The sequence below is a fragment of the Chelonia mydas genome, chromosome 2 (genome assembly GCF_015237465.2).
Source record: "Chelonia mydas isolate rCheMyd1 chromosome 2, rCheMyd1.pri.v2, whole genome shotgun sequence".
Taxonomy (NCBI): Eukaryota; Metazoa; Chordata; order Testudines; family Cheloniidae; genus Chelonia; species Chelonia mydas.
In genome coordinates this window covers 189847655-189866431 of record NC_057850.1, presented here as the reverse complement: position 1 = coordinate 189866431, position 18777 = coordinate 189847655, and the positions used below count along the sequence as shown (strand labels likewise).

The following is an 18777-nucleotide window of genomic DNA, read 5'->3' as shown; positions in this document are numbered from 1 at the left end:
TGGCTCTGCGCAGCTCCCGGAAGTGTCAGCCATGTCCCCCCTCTGGTTCCTAGATGCAGGGGCAGCAAGGGAGGTTCTGTGCACTGCCCCCATCCTGAGCGCTGGTTCCACAGCTCCCAGTGGCTGGAACCGTGGCCAGTGGGAGCTACGTGGGCGGCACCTGTGAGCGAGGGCAGCGTGTGGACCTGCCTGGCCGCCCCTACTCCTAGGAGCCAGAGCAGGGACATGCTGGCCACTTCTGGGAGCCACCTGAGGTAAGCGCCACTCGGAGCCCGCACCCCTCACCCCATCCCACGCCCCAACCCCCTGCCTCAGGGAAGGGGTGGGGGGTGCGGCCGGGGCAGAGGGTGGGGCAAGGGTGTTCAGTTTTCTGCAGTCAGAGAGTTGGCAACGCTCAGACCACAGGAAGGGTGTAATCAGTCCCCTTACTCTCTTGCTTCCATGTGGAGCCATGCAGAGACGTGCTGAAGTGCTGTGTTCCCTCCTGCATCAGCCTGCTCCATGTACAAGGGAGGCTTCATGTGCACAGCTGCCCCTTTTAAACCCTGCATTCTCAGGGGATGAGTCTGCGACCACACTGACCCTTTTGCAGCAGTTTTCATCTTCCCCCCTCCCCCCGGAGCCATGAAGCACTATTCCCTTTATTCGGCCAGCCAGCAAATACCACTCCTCCCCCCCCCCCCCCCCGCCCTGAAAAGCGTGATGCGGTCATTTGCCTCAGGCTGAAACTTTTCAGAAGTTTTTGGAAAGTTTCCTCTAGAACAGTTCCCAAGATCAAGATTATGGAAAAATCTGTAGTTTGGTCCATGTAAGAACGAAGATGGATACAACTGTTTTGGTTCAGAACCAGTAGTCCTCCCCCGCTTTGGAGCAAGTTTTCTGGCAGGGAGGTTGCCCTAGTGCCCTTTGCTGTTTACATGAAAAGATGCCCACATTTAGTCAATTGAGGGCAGTTGAAAAAATCTCAGTTTGCACATGCTTGGTAGAGGTTTCTTCAAGTTTGGGACTTAAATTCTCTGAAGCTTCTGTCTGCACTGAGCATGCTCCATCTCTTTAGAGTCCAATCCTTCAATTTTACTCATGCAAAACTCCCATTCCCAGTGGGAATTTTGCTAGACTAATACCTGCAGGACTGGGTGCATGGTATAATAGGTATTATACTGTGTTTCAATAAATGGTTGTAAACGACTTTTTTAAATCTTACTGGGCCAAATTTACAAAGATGTGAGTTTTGCTTACAAAAATATCTATTTGCATAACTGATGATCAATTTCATGTCCACTGTGTGCGTGGGATTGTATGATTGAGATTGTGCATGTATATTTTTGGGGATTAATGTAGGGGGCACTGTCTAGTTTCCATGGATAGCAAAACACTTTTACTCTTGACATAGTGGGAGGCCTGTGTTTGTGCTTAAAACAAAACAAAGTAGTGATACTGACTAAAAATAATCTGTTGGGGTTTGTATTGCACCTCATGCAATCTTTAGCACCCTGGAACATCCAAAGGTAACTGGAAATGCTGTTCATTATGCAAAGGGTGACCATATTGCCCTACGCTGAATATGGGACACTTGGTAAAATTACTCATATTCAAGCGAGTTCAATGGCAATCAATCAGAACTATGTAGTACAAACATTCAAATTAACATCAACTGAGCCCCTGTTAAAAAGAAATACTGCCTAGTTGGATTCCTTTTATTTACCTTCTTATCTTTAAGGCTTTAGGGTTCACACAGGGAGGGGTGACAAGTACCCTCCACCTCCTCCCCACACACACGGGGGAGAGGTGACACACACACACTCCTGCTAACCTCTCTCACATGGGTGCGGGGGCGGCGCCGGGGAGGTGACCGACCTACCCAACCCTTCCTGCGACACTCTCCGCCCTCCATACCTGGCTGGGCACCTGGGACGGACCCACCTGTCCTGATACCTGATGCCACATCTTCCCGAGACAACATGTGGGGGGCACATAGGGTCACATGACCCCCTCCCCAGATTCTGCCAGGGCTGATACCAGAATATGGCCAGCAGCCGCCTTTTGGCACTGTGTGGGAGGGAAGGAACGGGAGCTGCTTCCATTTGCAGGGGAGGGAGTAGGGAGGGATGACCTGGCCTGAGTCTTTGCAGAGCTCATCTTTCCCCCTCACTTCCCTGTGGCTGCAAGTAGCTTGTCCTGCCCGCATAGTGTCGAAAGGCAGCTAACACCTCCAGGCTGCTGCTGGCCACCGACATAACCCAGCCGCCTCATGTCCCCCCTGGCTACAGCATGGGCAGCAAGGGGTTAAGCCCTAAGGCTGCATTGTGCACCAGGTCCCAGGGAACCTGACTGCAGGGGCTTCAGCTAACCTGGCCAGAGACGTGGCTCAGCAGGGGAGGGTGCCTAGGGGACAGAGCAGCCCCATGCTCCCTGGGGGCAGGATCAAGGGAATCTGGGGGGTGAAGAGGGTGCTAAGCCCCTGCCCGGGGGCTGCTGTGAAGCCTGCAGGTTCAGAGCTTGAACAGGCTGGAAATTGCTTCCCAGCACTCCAGAGCTTAGCTGAGGGGCAGAGAGGCTTCCCCATGCCAGCACTGTGTGGGGCTTTGGCACACGCAGGGCTTGGCTCCTCCTGGCCAGTGCCCGGGGCCAGAGGGTGTTGGGATGTCCTGGGATGCCTGCCCAGCCAGAGGCAGTGGGGAAGGAAGGAGCCTGCTGGCCAGGCTGTTGGTGAGCTGACTGCTCCAACAAAGGGCTGGTTGTCCACACAGCACTGGGAGTGGGATGCGCCCTGTGGGGGTGGGGAGATATGGAGGAGCAGCGGGATTGGGGGTGGTGGTGAAGAGGCAGAGCAGGGAGAGGACAGTGAGAGGGGGAGCATGTAAAGGGGTGACGGGTGGGCAGCAGAGGTGGCCACACGTAAATGGCCGCTGGGTGGCACCTGCCCGCACTCATCAGTTATTGGCAGCTGGAAATGGGACGGGGGCGGAGCCTTGCTGGCCAAGAGCCAGCATACAGCAGGGGCTGAACTGACAGACCAGCAGGGGAAGCGGCTGTCCCCATGCGCTGCATCTTCACCCCCGCCACCAGCCTTACACACCCACCCTCATCGTGGGCCACTAGACCCCCCCGCTCACCGCTGGTGGGTGGTGAGCAGGAATCTGGCCAGCAGCAGGACCCACCAGTACTGATGGCGGGGGAGACAGAAAATACGGACAATTTGCCCATTTTTAAGAAAAAGTCAGGACACCTGCAGGAGGGCTTAAATATGGGACTCTCCCTTTAAAAATGGGACATCTAGTCACCCTAAATCTATAATTTTTAGTTACAAGGGTATTTAAAAGTGTCTGTCAAAGTTGTTTCATATCAAATGATTCGGAACCAAATTATATTGCCATTATGGATGATTCTGCCGTCATTCATTGGATTATTGGATGGATCTATACTAGTTACACAATTTAGGTCTTCGGAAATGCTGATTCGTAGGATTTCCAGTATTCCTAATCCTTTTCAACTGGGGGTATTAAATGAGTATTATTATTAGCATTAATATCCGTGTGGAATGTTACTGCTTGACACAAACTTCAATGCGTGAACTGCTTATTAGAGTTAACCTAGAAGTTAAGGAGCAGCGATGGAATAAAGGTCAAACGTCACCAGTTGAATTAATAAAAGATTTTCCTTCAACGAGTATCAAATCTTTAGTGTTCAGTTCAGCTGGCTTTTAGGACACATCTATTGTTGCAGAAACATATGTATTGCCATTTGTTCCCTAAACGAACTTCAGAATACTGATTTGAAAAGAAAGAGAAAGACAGGCATTTGTGCCAAATGAATTTTGCCAAGAATTAGCACGAGAGGTTTTGTCAATTAATAATACTGCCTAATGCATTTTGGGGCCTTTCCAACTGATGAAAGGATAAAAATAGTTTTAATCCTAGGAATTTGGTTGGACTGATTGTAATGTCCAATATTCCCCATTCTCATTCCCCTGATTTTTATTTTTCTGTGTAGTTTTTTTCTTATTTTTCCTTTAATTTTTTACTTATTAATTTTATTTTAGGTTGAATCTTAATTTTTGCACTTAAACTAGAATTTTGTATATATTTGAGAAAGATATTCTCTTGTATTGAGAATATTAATATATATGCATCTGTTTTTACATAGAAACAATATTGTTAAATATTAATATTTCCAAACTTACATTATAGAACTTAATATAACCTGAAATAATTTATCAATTGGAGATTTTTTTTCCAATTTTTATTAAGCTTTTGTAGTAGTTTCAGGTATGCATTCTTTCAAAAGACAAATTCTGGAATAGAAAATAATTCACATGTAAAAGAAGAAAATTAAAAAGTATAGCATATCCTTTTAGAAAACTACAGAAAAATAATTACACCACAGGCTGTCGCTACAGTGGAAAAGCATTGTGTGCCTTTAAGCTATCATTTATTAAAACAAGTGTAATCTGGAAATTCTTGTCATAATATATCCTTCTAAATTTTATTTTATTTTTATCGAAAAATAAAGCATCCCAATACCATTGTGCTATTTGCTGTACAAATTAGTAGCAAAGAAGACAGTGCACATCCCAGAGATCTGATGATTTACGTCAGACAGTTCTGTACCTATACATTCTCTTTGTAATTATTATTGAGACAGGATGAAAGATTTTTCATTATCATAGGGGTGTAATGTGTGTGAGAGACATATTGTGTATATGGTTTGAAACTCCGTGAGCTGCACTCATTTATGCCAGCAGGAAATTTGGCTTGTCTTGCATTAAACATTTACTGTAAGGTAATACTGATGTTTGGAAACCCAGAAAAAGAGGTTTCTGATGAGAGAGCTAATTTTTTTGCATTCATTATGAGCTATTTTAGAGAAACTGAAATGTTCTGTTTACCAAACTGCAGATGATCGTTTCACAGGAAACCCAACTCAATTAGCATTGGAAGCCCTTGGCAAACTTGTGCATGCACACAAACACAGTCTGGCACTGACACCATGGGAGTGAGGGTGGGCACTTACAAGACGGTAGGAAATTAATCCCTCCTTTCTGCTCTTAGAGAAGTGACTAGATAAGAGTTGTTCAGAACATTTTGGACTAAATGAAATTTCATGGAAGCAGGAACGTTTTGAAGGGCGAGAGAATGAGAGACTATTTCCAGGCAGTTAGGGCACTGGCCTGGGATGTGGGAGACCCAGATTCAAGTTCTTGCTCTGCCTGATGGCTCTCTGTCTAGCTTTATTGCAGGGGTTCTCACAAGAAAAATTTTGGTGGGCTCAGGGTGTGACCACCAACTCTTGCTGGTCGCCTCTCTGACAATTTTTCCTAAAATACTTAATTAACTTTAGGAAAAACAAATACATATGCATAGATACGTGTCCAAATCATTGTAATCTATCTATGTAGGGATTTTTTGCAGACTCAATAATAAAAATAGCATACAGTTGTCTCTATTCTTTATTGGACCTAAACAGAGTAGAAACACAAATAAGGTGCTTTGAATATTCTTGTAATTTTTGTTATTAGTCTTTTGCTTTTTTTGACTGCTTTTTTAAAGATTTCCTAGCTAGTAAGTGTGCTGTGAATAGTGATATTAACAAACATACAAATATCACTTTTCACAACAGACTTACTCACCGTGGGCAAGCCTGGGGACAAATTAAGCCCTGGATGGGGAGGTAGATACAGAGACGGCAGGGGCCAGGGGTGATGGAGCGCTGGGAGAGGCAGCAGGGGTGACGGGGGGCTGAGCTTGGGGCCAAAGCCCATCACCACGCAGCCAGGGAATGAAGTCTGAAGCCCCATACTCAGGGGACAGAGCTCGAAGCCCCGAGGCTAGAGCCTGTCACCCGAGGGCTGAAGCTCGATCCCACTGCCCAGGGGAAGGTGGGGAACTCACTGGCTGCTGTTCCTCCGGCTTGTCTCTCTCCAGAGGGGGGCAGGGTCCAACTACTCCTGGTTGCTCCTGTGGAGGGGCCGCTGCTTTGCGCTGCCCTCCCCGCCAGCCCACCCCAATCACCGCCCAGGAGGCTGTGACCGCAAGAAAAGCTGCTGGTGGCCGCATTTGAGAAACACTGCTTTATTGTGTAGCTGCAGTCCCAGTGGCCCTGCGAAAACTGTAAATCCAAAACAGTGAAAGATATTGTGGAATGTCCAAAATTCTGCTCAGATGTTCTTCTGTTAGGGACACATCTTTCCCCACCAGAAGAACTGATGTCCTTTGACTCTCCTATTGGCTGGGAACAGCAAACCGCGGCCACTGGGAGCTGAGGGGCTCCGGGCCTGTGAACATTCCAGGTAAACAAAACGTCCTGACCCACCAGCGGCTTACCCTGAAGGGCTGGGAGCCAAAGTTTGCCAACCCCTGAAATATAGGGTTGGCTTATGAAAGGGTCATACAGTTTTTACTATTTTTACCTATCCATCTTGGGGTGTCGGCTTATAAACGAACGGGCTAATGAATGAGTGTATACGGTAAGGTAATGTAGAGAAAAGCCGAGGAAATGTGCTTGCTTTTGATTTTGTAAAACCTTGGTTGGGTTTTCATTTTGCAAAACCAAATATCATCTGGTTCTGATCTGTGTTCAACAAATTTTTGGGTGGGGAGGGGTTGGATTAGATCAAAGATTTTGGTTTTGTCCTATGCCAAAAGTTCAGTTCTATTCAGTTGAATTTTATTTCATCATGTTATTTCACCATGTTGATAGTGTGTGTATAGGCAATAAAATTGAGCTCATACATAGCATTTTCATCTTCAGAACACTTTTAGTCCTCCATTAAAAATAAATAAATAACCATATAATAAATATAGACTTTCAGGACCTAAGATGTATACTATTTTTATATAAATATATTAAGTTAAATATAAAACTTCCACTCTACATTTTTACCCTTTTAGTGGGATGCTAACTCATCATTATGCTAATCTTGCTACACAAATGCCCCAACTAATATGTGGCAATATAAACACAAATAATAATTTCTGCTAACTCAAACTTTTACCATTTTTCACAACAAAGTTACTGTATTGCAGGCAGTAATTGCTCTCACATTTTCGTCTGTGTTCTAAAGTATTCTGTTTAGGAGACATACAGTGTTTTATAGACCAGATTGCTCAGTTTTAGCACTTTTCAGATCCATATTCCGTTCACATTTTGCCTCGGTACATCAATAAAATATGAACATGTTGGACAATAAGTACTTGTGGCACCTTAGAGACTAACCAATTTATTTGAGCATAAGCTTTCGTGAGCTACAGCTCACTTCATCGGATGCATCTGTAGCTCACGAAAGCTTATGCTCAAATAAATTGGTTAGTGTCTAAGGTGCCACAAGTACTCCTTTTCTTTTTGCGAATACAGACTAACACGGCTGTTACTCTGAAACATGTTGGATAATGAAGTAATAATGCTAATTTGTGTCACAAAATATAGGTTTTTGTTTGAGTTTGACAAAGTGCTTGAATACTTTATATAAGAGAATTCTCCATGTCCATAGCCTTCGCTTGTTAAGAAATTAAAAATGCCACAGGAGTGGGTTGTAACTGGAATCTGCAACCATGAGATAAAGGGTGGAGAAGCGTCATTTATTGAAAATAAATGTTGATTGATGCAGTGAAGATTATTTTCCAGAGTGGGAGATAATTTATTCTGCGAGACAGCTCTATTCCAAGTCTTCATTTCTTTTGTACTAAGGACTAAGTTGCGACATTCCCTATGGAGATGAAATGCACTAAATTCAGGGAAAACTATTCAGGGGGCAGTTTGTGATGGGGCTATGCATGGATTAATCCAGACTTCTTGTGAGCCAAGAGTAGTATTCTCTCCACTATGGCAGCATGAGGGGGTAGGAGGGAGCCAGTGGCTGAGGTGGGTCTACAACAAAATCCATCCTCTGGCCAATACTAAGAGAGCTGTCCATCCTGAAGCATTCATGGGCTCTCATCCTGATTGTGGTGTTCCATTCGCAAGCCATAACCCTGTACTGCCTGTCTACTTGGCATTCACTGAACTTTTTATTGGACACGTTCAAAACTGGGGACTATTTATTCTTAACTGAAGTCCTTCTCTTAGCTAGATGACTAGCAATCTGTTCTAATTGTAGGTGGTCCTTTATAGAACTAATCCACTTTATCATTTAAGGTTCACTGTATCTTTTTTTAACTAATAAGATGGTTTGGCCAATTTGCCAATTTGCTTTTAATGTTTATCATTAAGTGAGGGTTAGGAATCCAGCGGTATGAGAACTGACATATTTCATTTGACCACTGAATCAGTCTTAGTGGCAAAAAGGTGTTCTTATCAGTGTGAGTCAATGAGGGGAATTTTTTTGCTTCTGGTATTCATCATCCTGTCTCGATATTGCTAAACCCGCCTTGTTCTTGATGACTTTTTATCCCTGTCTCATTAAGATAGTTATGGAGGACAAATTATTGGCCTTTTCAATGCACCAGATTACATGAAATGGCACATACTTTCCAAATATTTTCCCAGGAGAGAATGCCCTCCCACAAAGGATTTTCCCCCCTGCCCTCAAATGCTTAGCTTCATAGCCAACGTCTAGCTATAATTGTTCATAAAATGCTGAAAACTGGGCAGTCATGATTAAGGGGTTTGGATGAGAAGAAGTATTCATTACAGAGAAAATAAGCCAAATTCTGCCCTGATTTATGCCTCATGCAACTCTGACTCCTGGAGGAAGTCTATGAGGTTGTAAGTCAGACCACTATTTGGCCCACTAATTTCAACAGCTTTAAAACTCAACCAGTTAGATCTGAGAAACATGTTTTATTAGCCTAACAAATTCAGATTTTTTACTTGACTATAGTACTGCTACTATACCCAAGGAAGGACTGCATTCTTTCACAATTTTCACTCTTCATACGTGCTTTTTTTAACTTTATGAATAGGAATGAGTAACCGGAACGTTTTAAAAAAATTTCTAATTAAATAAACACACTATGTTGCTGTGAATAAAAGATGGCATTTCATGTGTAAATGGAGAGAGACGTCTTCGTGCTATTCAGAAATTCTAAATTATAAAATATATGGAAATTATATCCAGTTAGAAATTCCATTGGGATTGGGGTTTTTATTACATTTTTTAAATTAACATTTAACATTAAAATAAGTTAATTCTTATAGTTTGGCCACATGCTAGTAAAATCATTTTTAAATGCATTATTGTGGATAAAGTCCATCATTTTTAGTAACAACATGATTGTTTAATCTCTTAAGATATTAAAGATGAGAAAGTAGGTACCCTACTTCCCCACATTCTTTCTTTACTGTATTATTATTATTAATTATTAGAAAGTTTTATAGTTTCTAATAACATTGTAGGCCCTGAAGTCCTTACATTATAGAACTTTCTCATGGCACAATGAATAAGTAGAACAAATGATAAGAGTTTGTCTACAGAGGGGGACACAGGAAAATTAACCCAAATTTACTAAAGGTATGAATTTAAAGTGGATTAGTTAAACCACATTAAACCTTATATGGACACTCATATTCAGAATTAGAGTGGTTTGATTCACTTTAGTTTTATTCACTTCCAAAGTAAATTAAATTAACCCAAATTAAGGTTCATTTTAATTCTGAGTACGAGTGTCCACATAGTGGTTAATGCAGTGTAACTAATCCAGTTTAAATTCATACCTTTAGTTTCCAGGAGTCTGCTTTTGGAATACAGGTGCTAGGAAGTCTGGTGGCATGGATAAATGAGTGTCCAAGAAGAGCCCAGTCTTCCAGGCCTTCATCATCCAGACAGGAGCTGAAGGCATGGCTAAAGTTTGTTGAGTTCTGCAAGCTCAGTGAATGTCCTGCAAGCTGTATAGCAGAACTTCAATCTCTCTCCAATTCTCTCACCTGTAACTGGAAACTTTGTAAAATATACATGTTTTGCATAGCTAATTCCTCCTGATTAAGGTGTATCTTTTTCACATTTCTCTTCTGTCCAGCTACAGCCAAGGCTATATATGTTTTCTTCAGATGCTGCTGCTGATTGAGGAAGTTAACAAAGTCGAAGAATTGCTGAGTTTCACCTCGCTTTTATGTTAGCTTTTGCCCTCTCAACTGGTTGGTGGGTGTGTGCACGCACACTCCTTTCTGCTTATTCCTGCTCCTGTTTTTTTCCTGGTTCTTGCTCCCTGAATTCAGTGTTCAGGTTCCCATGTGTCTGTGTACATAGCGTTGGGTGTGTAAAGTTACTCAGGGCCTGCTGCAACATACCTGCCATTTGAACGGTTATGTTTTGTTTACACTGTTGCTGACTAAACTGGCTCATCGTAATTACATGTTTTGATTGACTACCTACCTGCAGGTCTTGCTTCGATTTCCTTGTTGTGGGGGTGCTGTTCTGGGGTGCATCAGAGCGTAACAGATTGTCTCTTGCTCAATGAGGGATTTGCCATCCATTCCATTGAAAGGACCCATAAATAGGCCTGTTTCAGAGTAACAGCCATGTTAGTCTGTATCCGCAAAAAGAAAAGGAGTACTTGTGGCACCTTAGAGACTAACAAATTTATTTGAGCATAAGCTTTCGTGAGCTACAGCTCACTTTGTTGGATGCATTCAGTGGAATGCATCTACTGAATGCATCCGACGAAGTGAGCTGTAGCTCACGAAAGCTTATGCTCAAATAAATTTGTTAGTCTCTAAGGTGCCACAAGTACTCCTTTTATAAATAGGCCTGCAAGTCAATGGCATCCTCTGGTCGTTATTTTAATTGGCCAGTAGGAAAACCATCCAGCCCTCAAAAATTGCTCATTTTTACGGTATGGTTTAAATAGCACAGTGCTGTAGTAGAGTGAGTTGTGAATTGGTATCTGTACAATATATTTGTATTTACCCTGAGTTATTTTATCTTCACAGTGAGAAGCTCAGGGAATTGAGTGACAATTATATTCTAAGTTAGATGAACTGAACCAAAAAGACACTGTTCAGAGTGCAGTAGATTACATGTATTCACTGTAGGTTAAATAATGTATGTTTTAATGTGGGACTGTGATTGTGCTCATAGACACACTCACACAAGAGTGAGTCAACATATAAATGCTTTGGTGGATCATTCCAGGACTTCACTTTCAAGTGGATAAAAGAGTACAAATTTGTATCGTTAAAGGTGAACAAAAACAAATTGACCAGCCCAACAGCAGAGCAGTTGAGCTGTATGATAGACTCTGAGGCCACTCCAAAACCACAAGCCTGACTGCCTGAGAAGCCTGCCAAGGAGCCAGCTGCTGCTAATAAAGCCTACTCTACAGCTTGGCATCTGGGACCTGTGATTCCCATCCAAAGGGAATTGTATGTGAAAAATGTTTAAAATTTCTCTTTGTAAAAGTGTCGTGCTTTAAATCAGAAGAAGAAAAATGCTTTAGACCAAACTTGCAACAAATGAAAGCTAGACAGGGATACCGTGGTTGCCAGGGGGAAAAGAAATCTTGTGTGAGGAGGCTAACGCTGGAATTGACGTTCATTTTGTAACTGACCTGGCTCCTAATTCGGCATTTGTGTGTCATTATTCAGTAAGGAAGACTTAAGTTTCTCATTATTTAGGTTTATTGGTCAATTTACTTGGTAGTGTGTGCTTGGATGGGAACGTTTGTTTCGGAGAGCTCTGCTATGGGCTACAAGGGTGGGTGTCTGAAACTGGGGGTGAACTTAACAGTATAATTTCTCACTTTTAAATAATAAAAAAAGCTGCTTGTTTCATTTTTCAGAGATGAAAACAAATCCTATTAGCCAGCTGCTCTGAATTAATAGGCTGCTTAGAATGATCTACAAACCAGTTCATTTTCCACCTTTATTGAATAACGAAGCATGGGAATTGAAAAATGAATCTTCTGGATTGGTTATTTGAAAAATTAATGAAAAACTCAGTTCTGACTTCCAGCGCTCTCTTGAATAAAATACCGTATGTAGATTTTGTATCATACTGTTGCATTATAAGCACCGTGTTTGACCATATTTGTATTGTTCCTTTGCCAGATATATAGGATAGCTGCATCTCCCTTTCAATGTCATTCCTTTAGAGCCTTTAATATTACCTAGGATTCATATAACCCCTGTGGATATTGTGGCACAGAGATTAAGTGCCTTGCCCCAAGTCACAGAATGCCAGAACCAGGATTAGAACTCAAGAATTCATGCTTTTAGTCCTATGCTTAGGTCACTAGACCATGCTTAAGTTAGAGAGACCACTGTTTGGTAGCAAGCGTTGTATGTCTGGGGTCCCTTCATCCTGCAGGTTGGTGAGGAGGGCCTTTTCCCTGTTGGGGGCAAAGTGAATGCTCTTCTACTTCAGCACATGCTCTGGCTTTATCAGTTCAGGAAACAAGAGTCTAAAGCCTTCTTCTGGACTGGGTCTCCAACATGGCAGCCAGCCACGTGACTATATAAAACTGAATATTGGTACTCATCATTTTGTAGCTAGGTGTCAATTTTCTATAGCATTTTGGGGTTCCTAAATTGATGTCCTTAAAAATTAGCAGTATGTGAATTGAGATTTACATGTGAAAGGGTAGAGAGGGTCTATAGTCTAGTGGTGAGTACTGATGTGGCCTTTGACCCAAACAGACAGAGGCCCCGATCATGCAATGTGCAGTCAGACACAGGCCCATTGGTTTAAACGAGGCTCTTCCTGAATGCAGATGTCAGCCTGTACATGCAGGATTGTGGCCAGTGTTTGCTCAACTGTAGTTTGAAAGAATTTCCATCCTAGCACTTGATTCTCATTTACACTGAGGGCACATTACATTGCTCTGGCCTTAATATCAGTGAAAATGTATACTTTGTATCCTTTACTCTGCAGAGTGGTACAAAGTGGCCTTAGTTTAAATTGGAATCAGGCATCTAGTGTTTTTCTCTGTATATGAGGATAAATATCTGATACTGAAAGGAAAATTGCTCTTTATGTTTGAAAGGTATGTCTTGTCTTTTCCACTGAGTTTTGGGACATTTACTTAGTGTGGAAAAAGCTGTGTGCTATTTGAACCCAAGCTAAGATGTATAATAATAATAATAATAATAATTTATAATTAACATGCATGACAATATGTCCCTGCCCTGTGTAGCTTACACACATTCATTATATAAATTCAACTTAAAAGGGGGTATAAAGTAGGAGCCATGTTATCTTGATCTTTGTACATTACTAATACTCAAAAACTGCAGAATTGGCATAAGGAAAAATGGAAGATGTATTGTTTCAGCTTTTTGTGTGCTAAAGCCACACATTCATTGTAAACAAATTGTTTGGCTGCTGGCTGCTGTTCAAACCAAAGCAAAAGGTCTGTGGAGGAGAACCAAGCCCAAAATAGTACATTAATTACTAGTGAGGTCCTGTAGACCCCACACATATATTGCAGAACCCACAAAAAAGTACTTCTGTACATGGACATGAGCTAGTATTTTGATAGCCATGTCTTTATGTATTTGTATGGGGTTACAGTCTTATACATTTTTACCCCAGAGTACTGTTTCTGCAAGGGAGAATTTAATTCCACGAAGCACCACAACATTGGGAAAGTTGCTTGGCTTATTCCATAGTATCTTCCCAATACTATTGCTTTGAATCTCTATTTCTGGGACTGACATTGCAGTTTGTAGAGCCCTGTGATAAATTTTATATGCAAAGTAATATGATACCCGCGTATTAAGATCCTACGATTGTCAACAAGTCTCCACAGATTCTGAGGGAAAGAATTAAATGCTGAGTTGTTCATTTTTCCCTTTGCTATGGATCAGACTGAATGTGGTTCCTAGCCAATGTACCATAATGCTGTTTGTTAAACTTTATTTTCTCTCTCGAGAATCCTGCTGAACCAGATCACAGCCAAGCTAGACAGTAGAGATGTATATAAATATTAACACTTGATTTTGTGTTCCCCCGGGTTACTTTAAGTGAGACAGGCTGGGAGGAGGGAGAGAGAGTGGTGGGGGAGAGGAAGGAACCTTTGGAAATGTTACTCATGTGTCTCTCTCATCAAAGGCTCATAGCTTTTGCTCTCAGTGAGCACAACTTCATCTACCATCTCTACCTGCCTTAACTTTTCCATATTTTCTGTTCTTCTAAATAAAGGTCGTTGGCTGCTCAAAAGTGTTTTAAAGCTTCCAGTTTAAAAAAGTCGAGCTACTGAAGACACTGATTTAGCATATGCGTAACTTTAAGCACTTTTAGTAGTGCTGGTGAAGTGAAATGGACTATACATGTGCTTGAAGTTAGGCCTAAATGTTTTGCTTAACCAGAACTGGAGTATTTGAGTGTAAACATATGATAATGGTCACACAACTGTCATCACAGCCAGACACCAAATTGCTTTCATTTTGCCTGCATAGGCTTACTAGTATGTCATCATTAACTCACCATTAGCTGACATCTAATCACTGCTGATGTCTCCGGACTGCTAATGACATTCAGTGTTTTGCTTGCACAGACTGGGTCTTCCTTCTCTCACCCAGTTGACCACCTAGCTGGGTACTTCATGGCTAATGCTGCAGTTTCTATAATTGGCCAAACCAAACCACCACCTCTGAACACTCTCAAGCTTTGGGAAGTTCTGTTCTAGCTCTGAAATTTGTAGCTAGGCTCCTTGTTTAATTGTGAAAAGGCTTGTCATCCTTTTTGTAAAACTGGATCATATTTTTCCTTCTAAGAAATAAAGCTGAGTAATGTTTTGCAAATAAGAATGAGAAATAAATACAGTATGAGGCTCAATCAGAGGTGTTAGGCAGCTAAATTTGAAAGTTGTTGCCCTACGTTAGAGGTACTTAGGGATGCTTTAAAACATGCTTTTATGTATCCTTTTCTAGTACGTATTTATTGGAGGGTAGGAGAATGTGTTGCGGACATTGTTTGCCTCATAAACCTGCCTTCATTCATAAGTGCCATGTTTCAGCTAGGTTGTGTGACTTGTGCATATTCATAGATTTTTAAGGCCAGCTCACCTAGTCTCTGACCTTTTGATATTGTCAAGACCATCCATTCTACACCCAGCATAACAGCACATACTTTGGGAACTGTGTCTCTCTTTTCCTAGTGCTGATAGCTCCTGATGCCTTTTTATGCATGTGCTGGATGCACATCAAATTCCTGGTATCAGCCCCCACACCTACTTCAAATCTCAAGACAATATATTTCCTCAGCCAGCTCCCACACTGAGTGGGTCATAGATAGGGTCCTACCAAATTCACAGTCCATTTTGGTCAATTTCACTGTCACAGGATTTTAAAAATAATAAATTTCATTATTTCAGATATTTAACTCTGAAATTTCACCTTGTTGTAACTGTAGGGGCCCTGACCCAAAAGGGGGTTGCGGTGGGGTCACAAGGTTATTGTAGGGGGGTCATAATATTGCCACCCTTACTTCTGCGCTGCTGGTGCTGCTTTCAGAGCGGGGTGCCCACCTAGTACCAACCGCTCTCTGGCCACCCAGCTCTGAAGGCAGCACAGAAGTAAGGGTGGCAGTACCGCGAATTCCCTACAATAACCTTGCGACCCTCCCCACAACCCCCTTTTGGGTTGGGACCCCCAGTTTGAGAAACGCTGGTCTCCCTTGTGATGTCTGTGTAGTATAGGGTAAGAGTACAAAAAAGACCAGATTTCATGGGGGAGACCAGATTTCATGGTCTGTAATGCATTTTTCATGGCCGGGAATTTGGTAGCGCCCTAGTCATAGAGTCGCTTGAGTTAAATCATGTGCTGTGTGTCATCGTCATTTGATAAATGTTGTTCCTAAATATTCAGCATGATGGTGTCATATCTTGTGAGTAGGATAAAATGCATGCATAATCTATCAGCTGCTTTTATTTCAGATTTTAAAAAATAAAGTTTATTGTCTATTATTGCCCTAACTAAAAGATGGGGGGAATAAATTCCGGGCCCAGAATTAATTGCCGTATGTGTGGGGGACAGAACTACCATGAATTCTTAGCAGCTTCTGTAAGACACACAAGCTGGTGATGAGCTTAATTTCAAATAACAGATTTCTTTTTGTTTTCAGCAGTCCTATGCACCAGCTCCCCACCCCATGGCTCCTCCCAGCCCCAGCACAAACAGCAGCAACAACAGCAGCAACAACAGCAGTGGGGAACAGTTGAGTAAAACCAACCTGTACATTCGAGGCCTTCCACCCGGCACCACTGACCAGGACCTTATCAAGCTGTGCCAGCCGTAAGTGCCATTAAAATAGTTCATGTCCTCCAGTTTGAAATGAATACACTTGCCTATCGTATTTATAGGGACAAATTTCCAAGCCAGATTTTAAGCTTATATATATAGATTTTATATTTTCAGAACAAGAATTTAGATGCATGATGTACTTGGTAGTGAAAGCTGAACATAACGGGTAACAGTGACTCCTTTAGCTCAAATGGCTGATGTCTGTGCTTGGAGATCTGAAGATATAGGGTTCAAAATCTACTGACATCCAATTCATGGAGAGACATGGCTACATAAGACTGAATTTGTTTTTCCATGTTTTTTCTTTTTCTTTTGTTTTGATTTAATTAATTCACATAATGAGAAAACATCTACTATAAGGGTATGTCTTCACTACCTGCCAGATCGGTGGGCAGTGATCGATCTAACAGGGATTGATTTATCGCATCTAGTCTAGACACGATAAATCGACCCCTGAGCTCTCTTCCGTCGACTCCTGTACTCCAGCGCCGTGAGAGGCGCAGGCAGAGTTGACGGGGGAGTGGCAGCAGTCGACTCACTGCAGCGGAGACACCACGATAAGTTGATCTGAGTACGTCGACTTCAGCTACGTTATTCACATAGCTGAAGTTGCGTAGCTTAGATCAATGCCCCCCCCCACCAGTGTAGACCAGGGCTAAGAGATTTTACAGTCAAAGAATTATGATTCATGGCAGAACACACAACAAAACAGAGGTTTTCCCACATTTGTCACATCCTTTGATTGCTGTGTCTCACATTGTCAGGTCTGAAGTTCAAGAAGTACGTAACCAAGTGAATATGGGCTTGTACCAAAATGCCCTCTTAAAACTGATGATGTAAAAATGTCAGCCTCCAACAGATCTGCTCCCTGTGTATATTTGGAGTAATTTCTGCCAACTGTCGTGACAAATATAAGTTTTTACTGATTTTTATTTCTGTTAACACTGCAGAGGCCACATAGCTAAATTTTGTTCCTCCCGGTACATCATTAACAAAATTGTTTGCTAAAATCAAATCACAAGGCAGTTACCTAACCAAATCAGTTGATTATAATGGATAATACAGGTATAGCTGAGGGTATAATTTGATTTGCTGAATCTTTATTACTGGTGGTGATGCACAAGAAGGAAATAACCCAGCTTGACTTTCAGATTCCATATTGAGTTGTTAGAGCTGGAAATAAGGAAAGTATATTTTTTGTTGTAGATTGAGAACATTGGTAGGGTAATAACAGAGACAACAAGTATGGAATCCTACAATGCTGTATTTATAGTCTCTTTTTTTTTCCAAAGTTGAATGGCACCTTTAAGACTTTGCGTTGCAAATCAGCATATCAGGTAGAGCTTGATAAATGGATTTACTAATGTAAGAATCAATCTGAGCCTAGACCTAGAATTTGAACAGAAATTAATGCTGCTTTGAGATATGTGGTAAATTAAATTAAAATACATATAAATATTGTCCAATGTGATATGCATCTCTACACTTCCTGGATTTGATCAGAAATGCTGTGATAGACACTTTGTAAGATGCTTGGCAGGTCTGAGGAAGAAAGCTCTTAAAACACATTTTTTTTCTTCTGCTGTAGCTAAGGGAATGTTGAAAACTCTTGCAACTGAGTAAATTTCTCATAATACAACATTTCCATTTCCAACTTTACTCTAGTAGGATGCTTACCCTTTAAACTACACTCAACATTCTTTTAATTGCATTTTGGTGTGTGGCTATAAAAATAGATTCTATTTTAGCGAAAACCACAGAAAAACCATGAGTTTTTGTGTTTGATAAGATGAGTGGCTGCTTTAGTTAATCCTCCTGACTTTTATACATTTCCATTTTATGTTTTTATGTGGTGTGCACTGCACGCTGAATAGAAAATAGCAGACTGGAGTGCCATTGATGCTAGTAGTGCAGACTCCATTATGAGTGATGTCAGACATTTTTGACAAATGTACCGACACTATCAAACCTTTTATCAATTTAAGGGTAACCCTGTCACAGTGATCTGTCAAACTGTTCAGATATAACAAAAGGAAAAGAAGTCATCATGAACTCCGCTGTAACTAAGTAAATATGAAAAATGTTACTGGAACATTTTGTTCTTTCTTCTATGCTTTTGATCCTGAAAATCTCTTGTAACCGCTGTTCAGCAAAGTTGCTTTAAACTTTATTTTGCTGTACAAAGCACTTAGTTACAGTGCATCTTTTGGGACTTTATAAACTGGTACAGCAACAGGTGTGACTGAAAAAAAATAAGCCAGGAATAAATGAATAGTAAAGGTAATCTTCCTTCATTTATGCATCATCTCTCTTGGATTTTCACGTAAATTGAGCAAGAAATCTCTGAAAATATGACTTTAGCTTGCTTTGCACTTTTTATAACGTAGCCTTTTAAACCCATCTCAATCCACATTCATAATTCCATAATTTAGAAATTTAGTCATAACTAATCCATGCAAATAATATTAATATACTAATATGCGCATTTATTCCTAAGGAGTACCCAATGTTTTATAGCATAATTGTACGACCCATTGTTACATATATGTTCCTCTTAACTCAGTCAAAACATGATGTTTATTAAAATTAAGATAAACGTAA

At 41.4% G+C, this 18777-nt stretch overlaps 1 protein-coding gene across 3 annotated transcripts in view; it reads left to right on the top strand.

The window, feature by feature from the left end:
• RBMS3 (RNA binding motif single stranded interacting protein 3) overlaps window positions 1–18777 on the top strand; it is a 755157-nt gene that overhangs the window by 305778 nt on the left and 430602 nt on the right. For all 3 annotated transcript variants that reach the window (XM_043540891.1, XM_043540894.1, XM_043540892.1), the window contains one exon: window positions 15998–16167. In XM_043540891.1, coding sequence (XP_043396826.1) covers window positions 15998–16167 — 170 coding nt within the window. The remainder of the gene's footprint in view (window positions 1–15997; window positions 16168–18777) is intronic.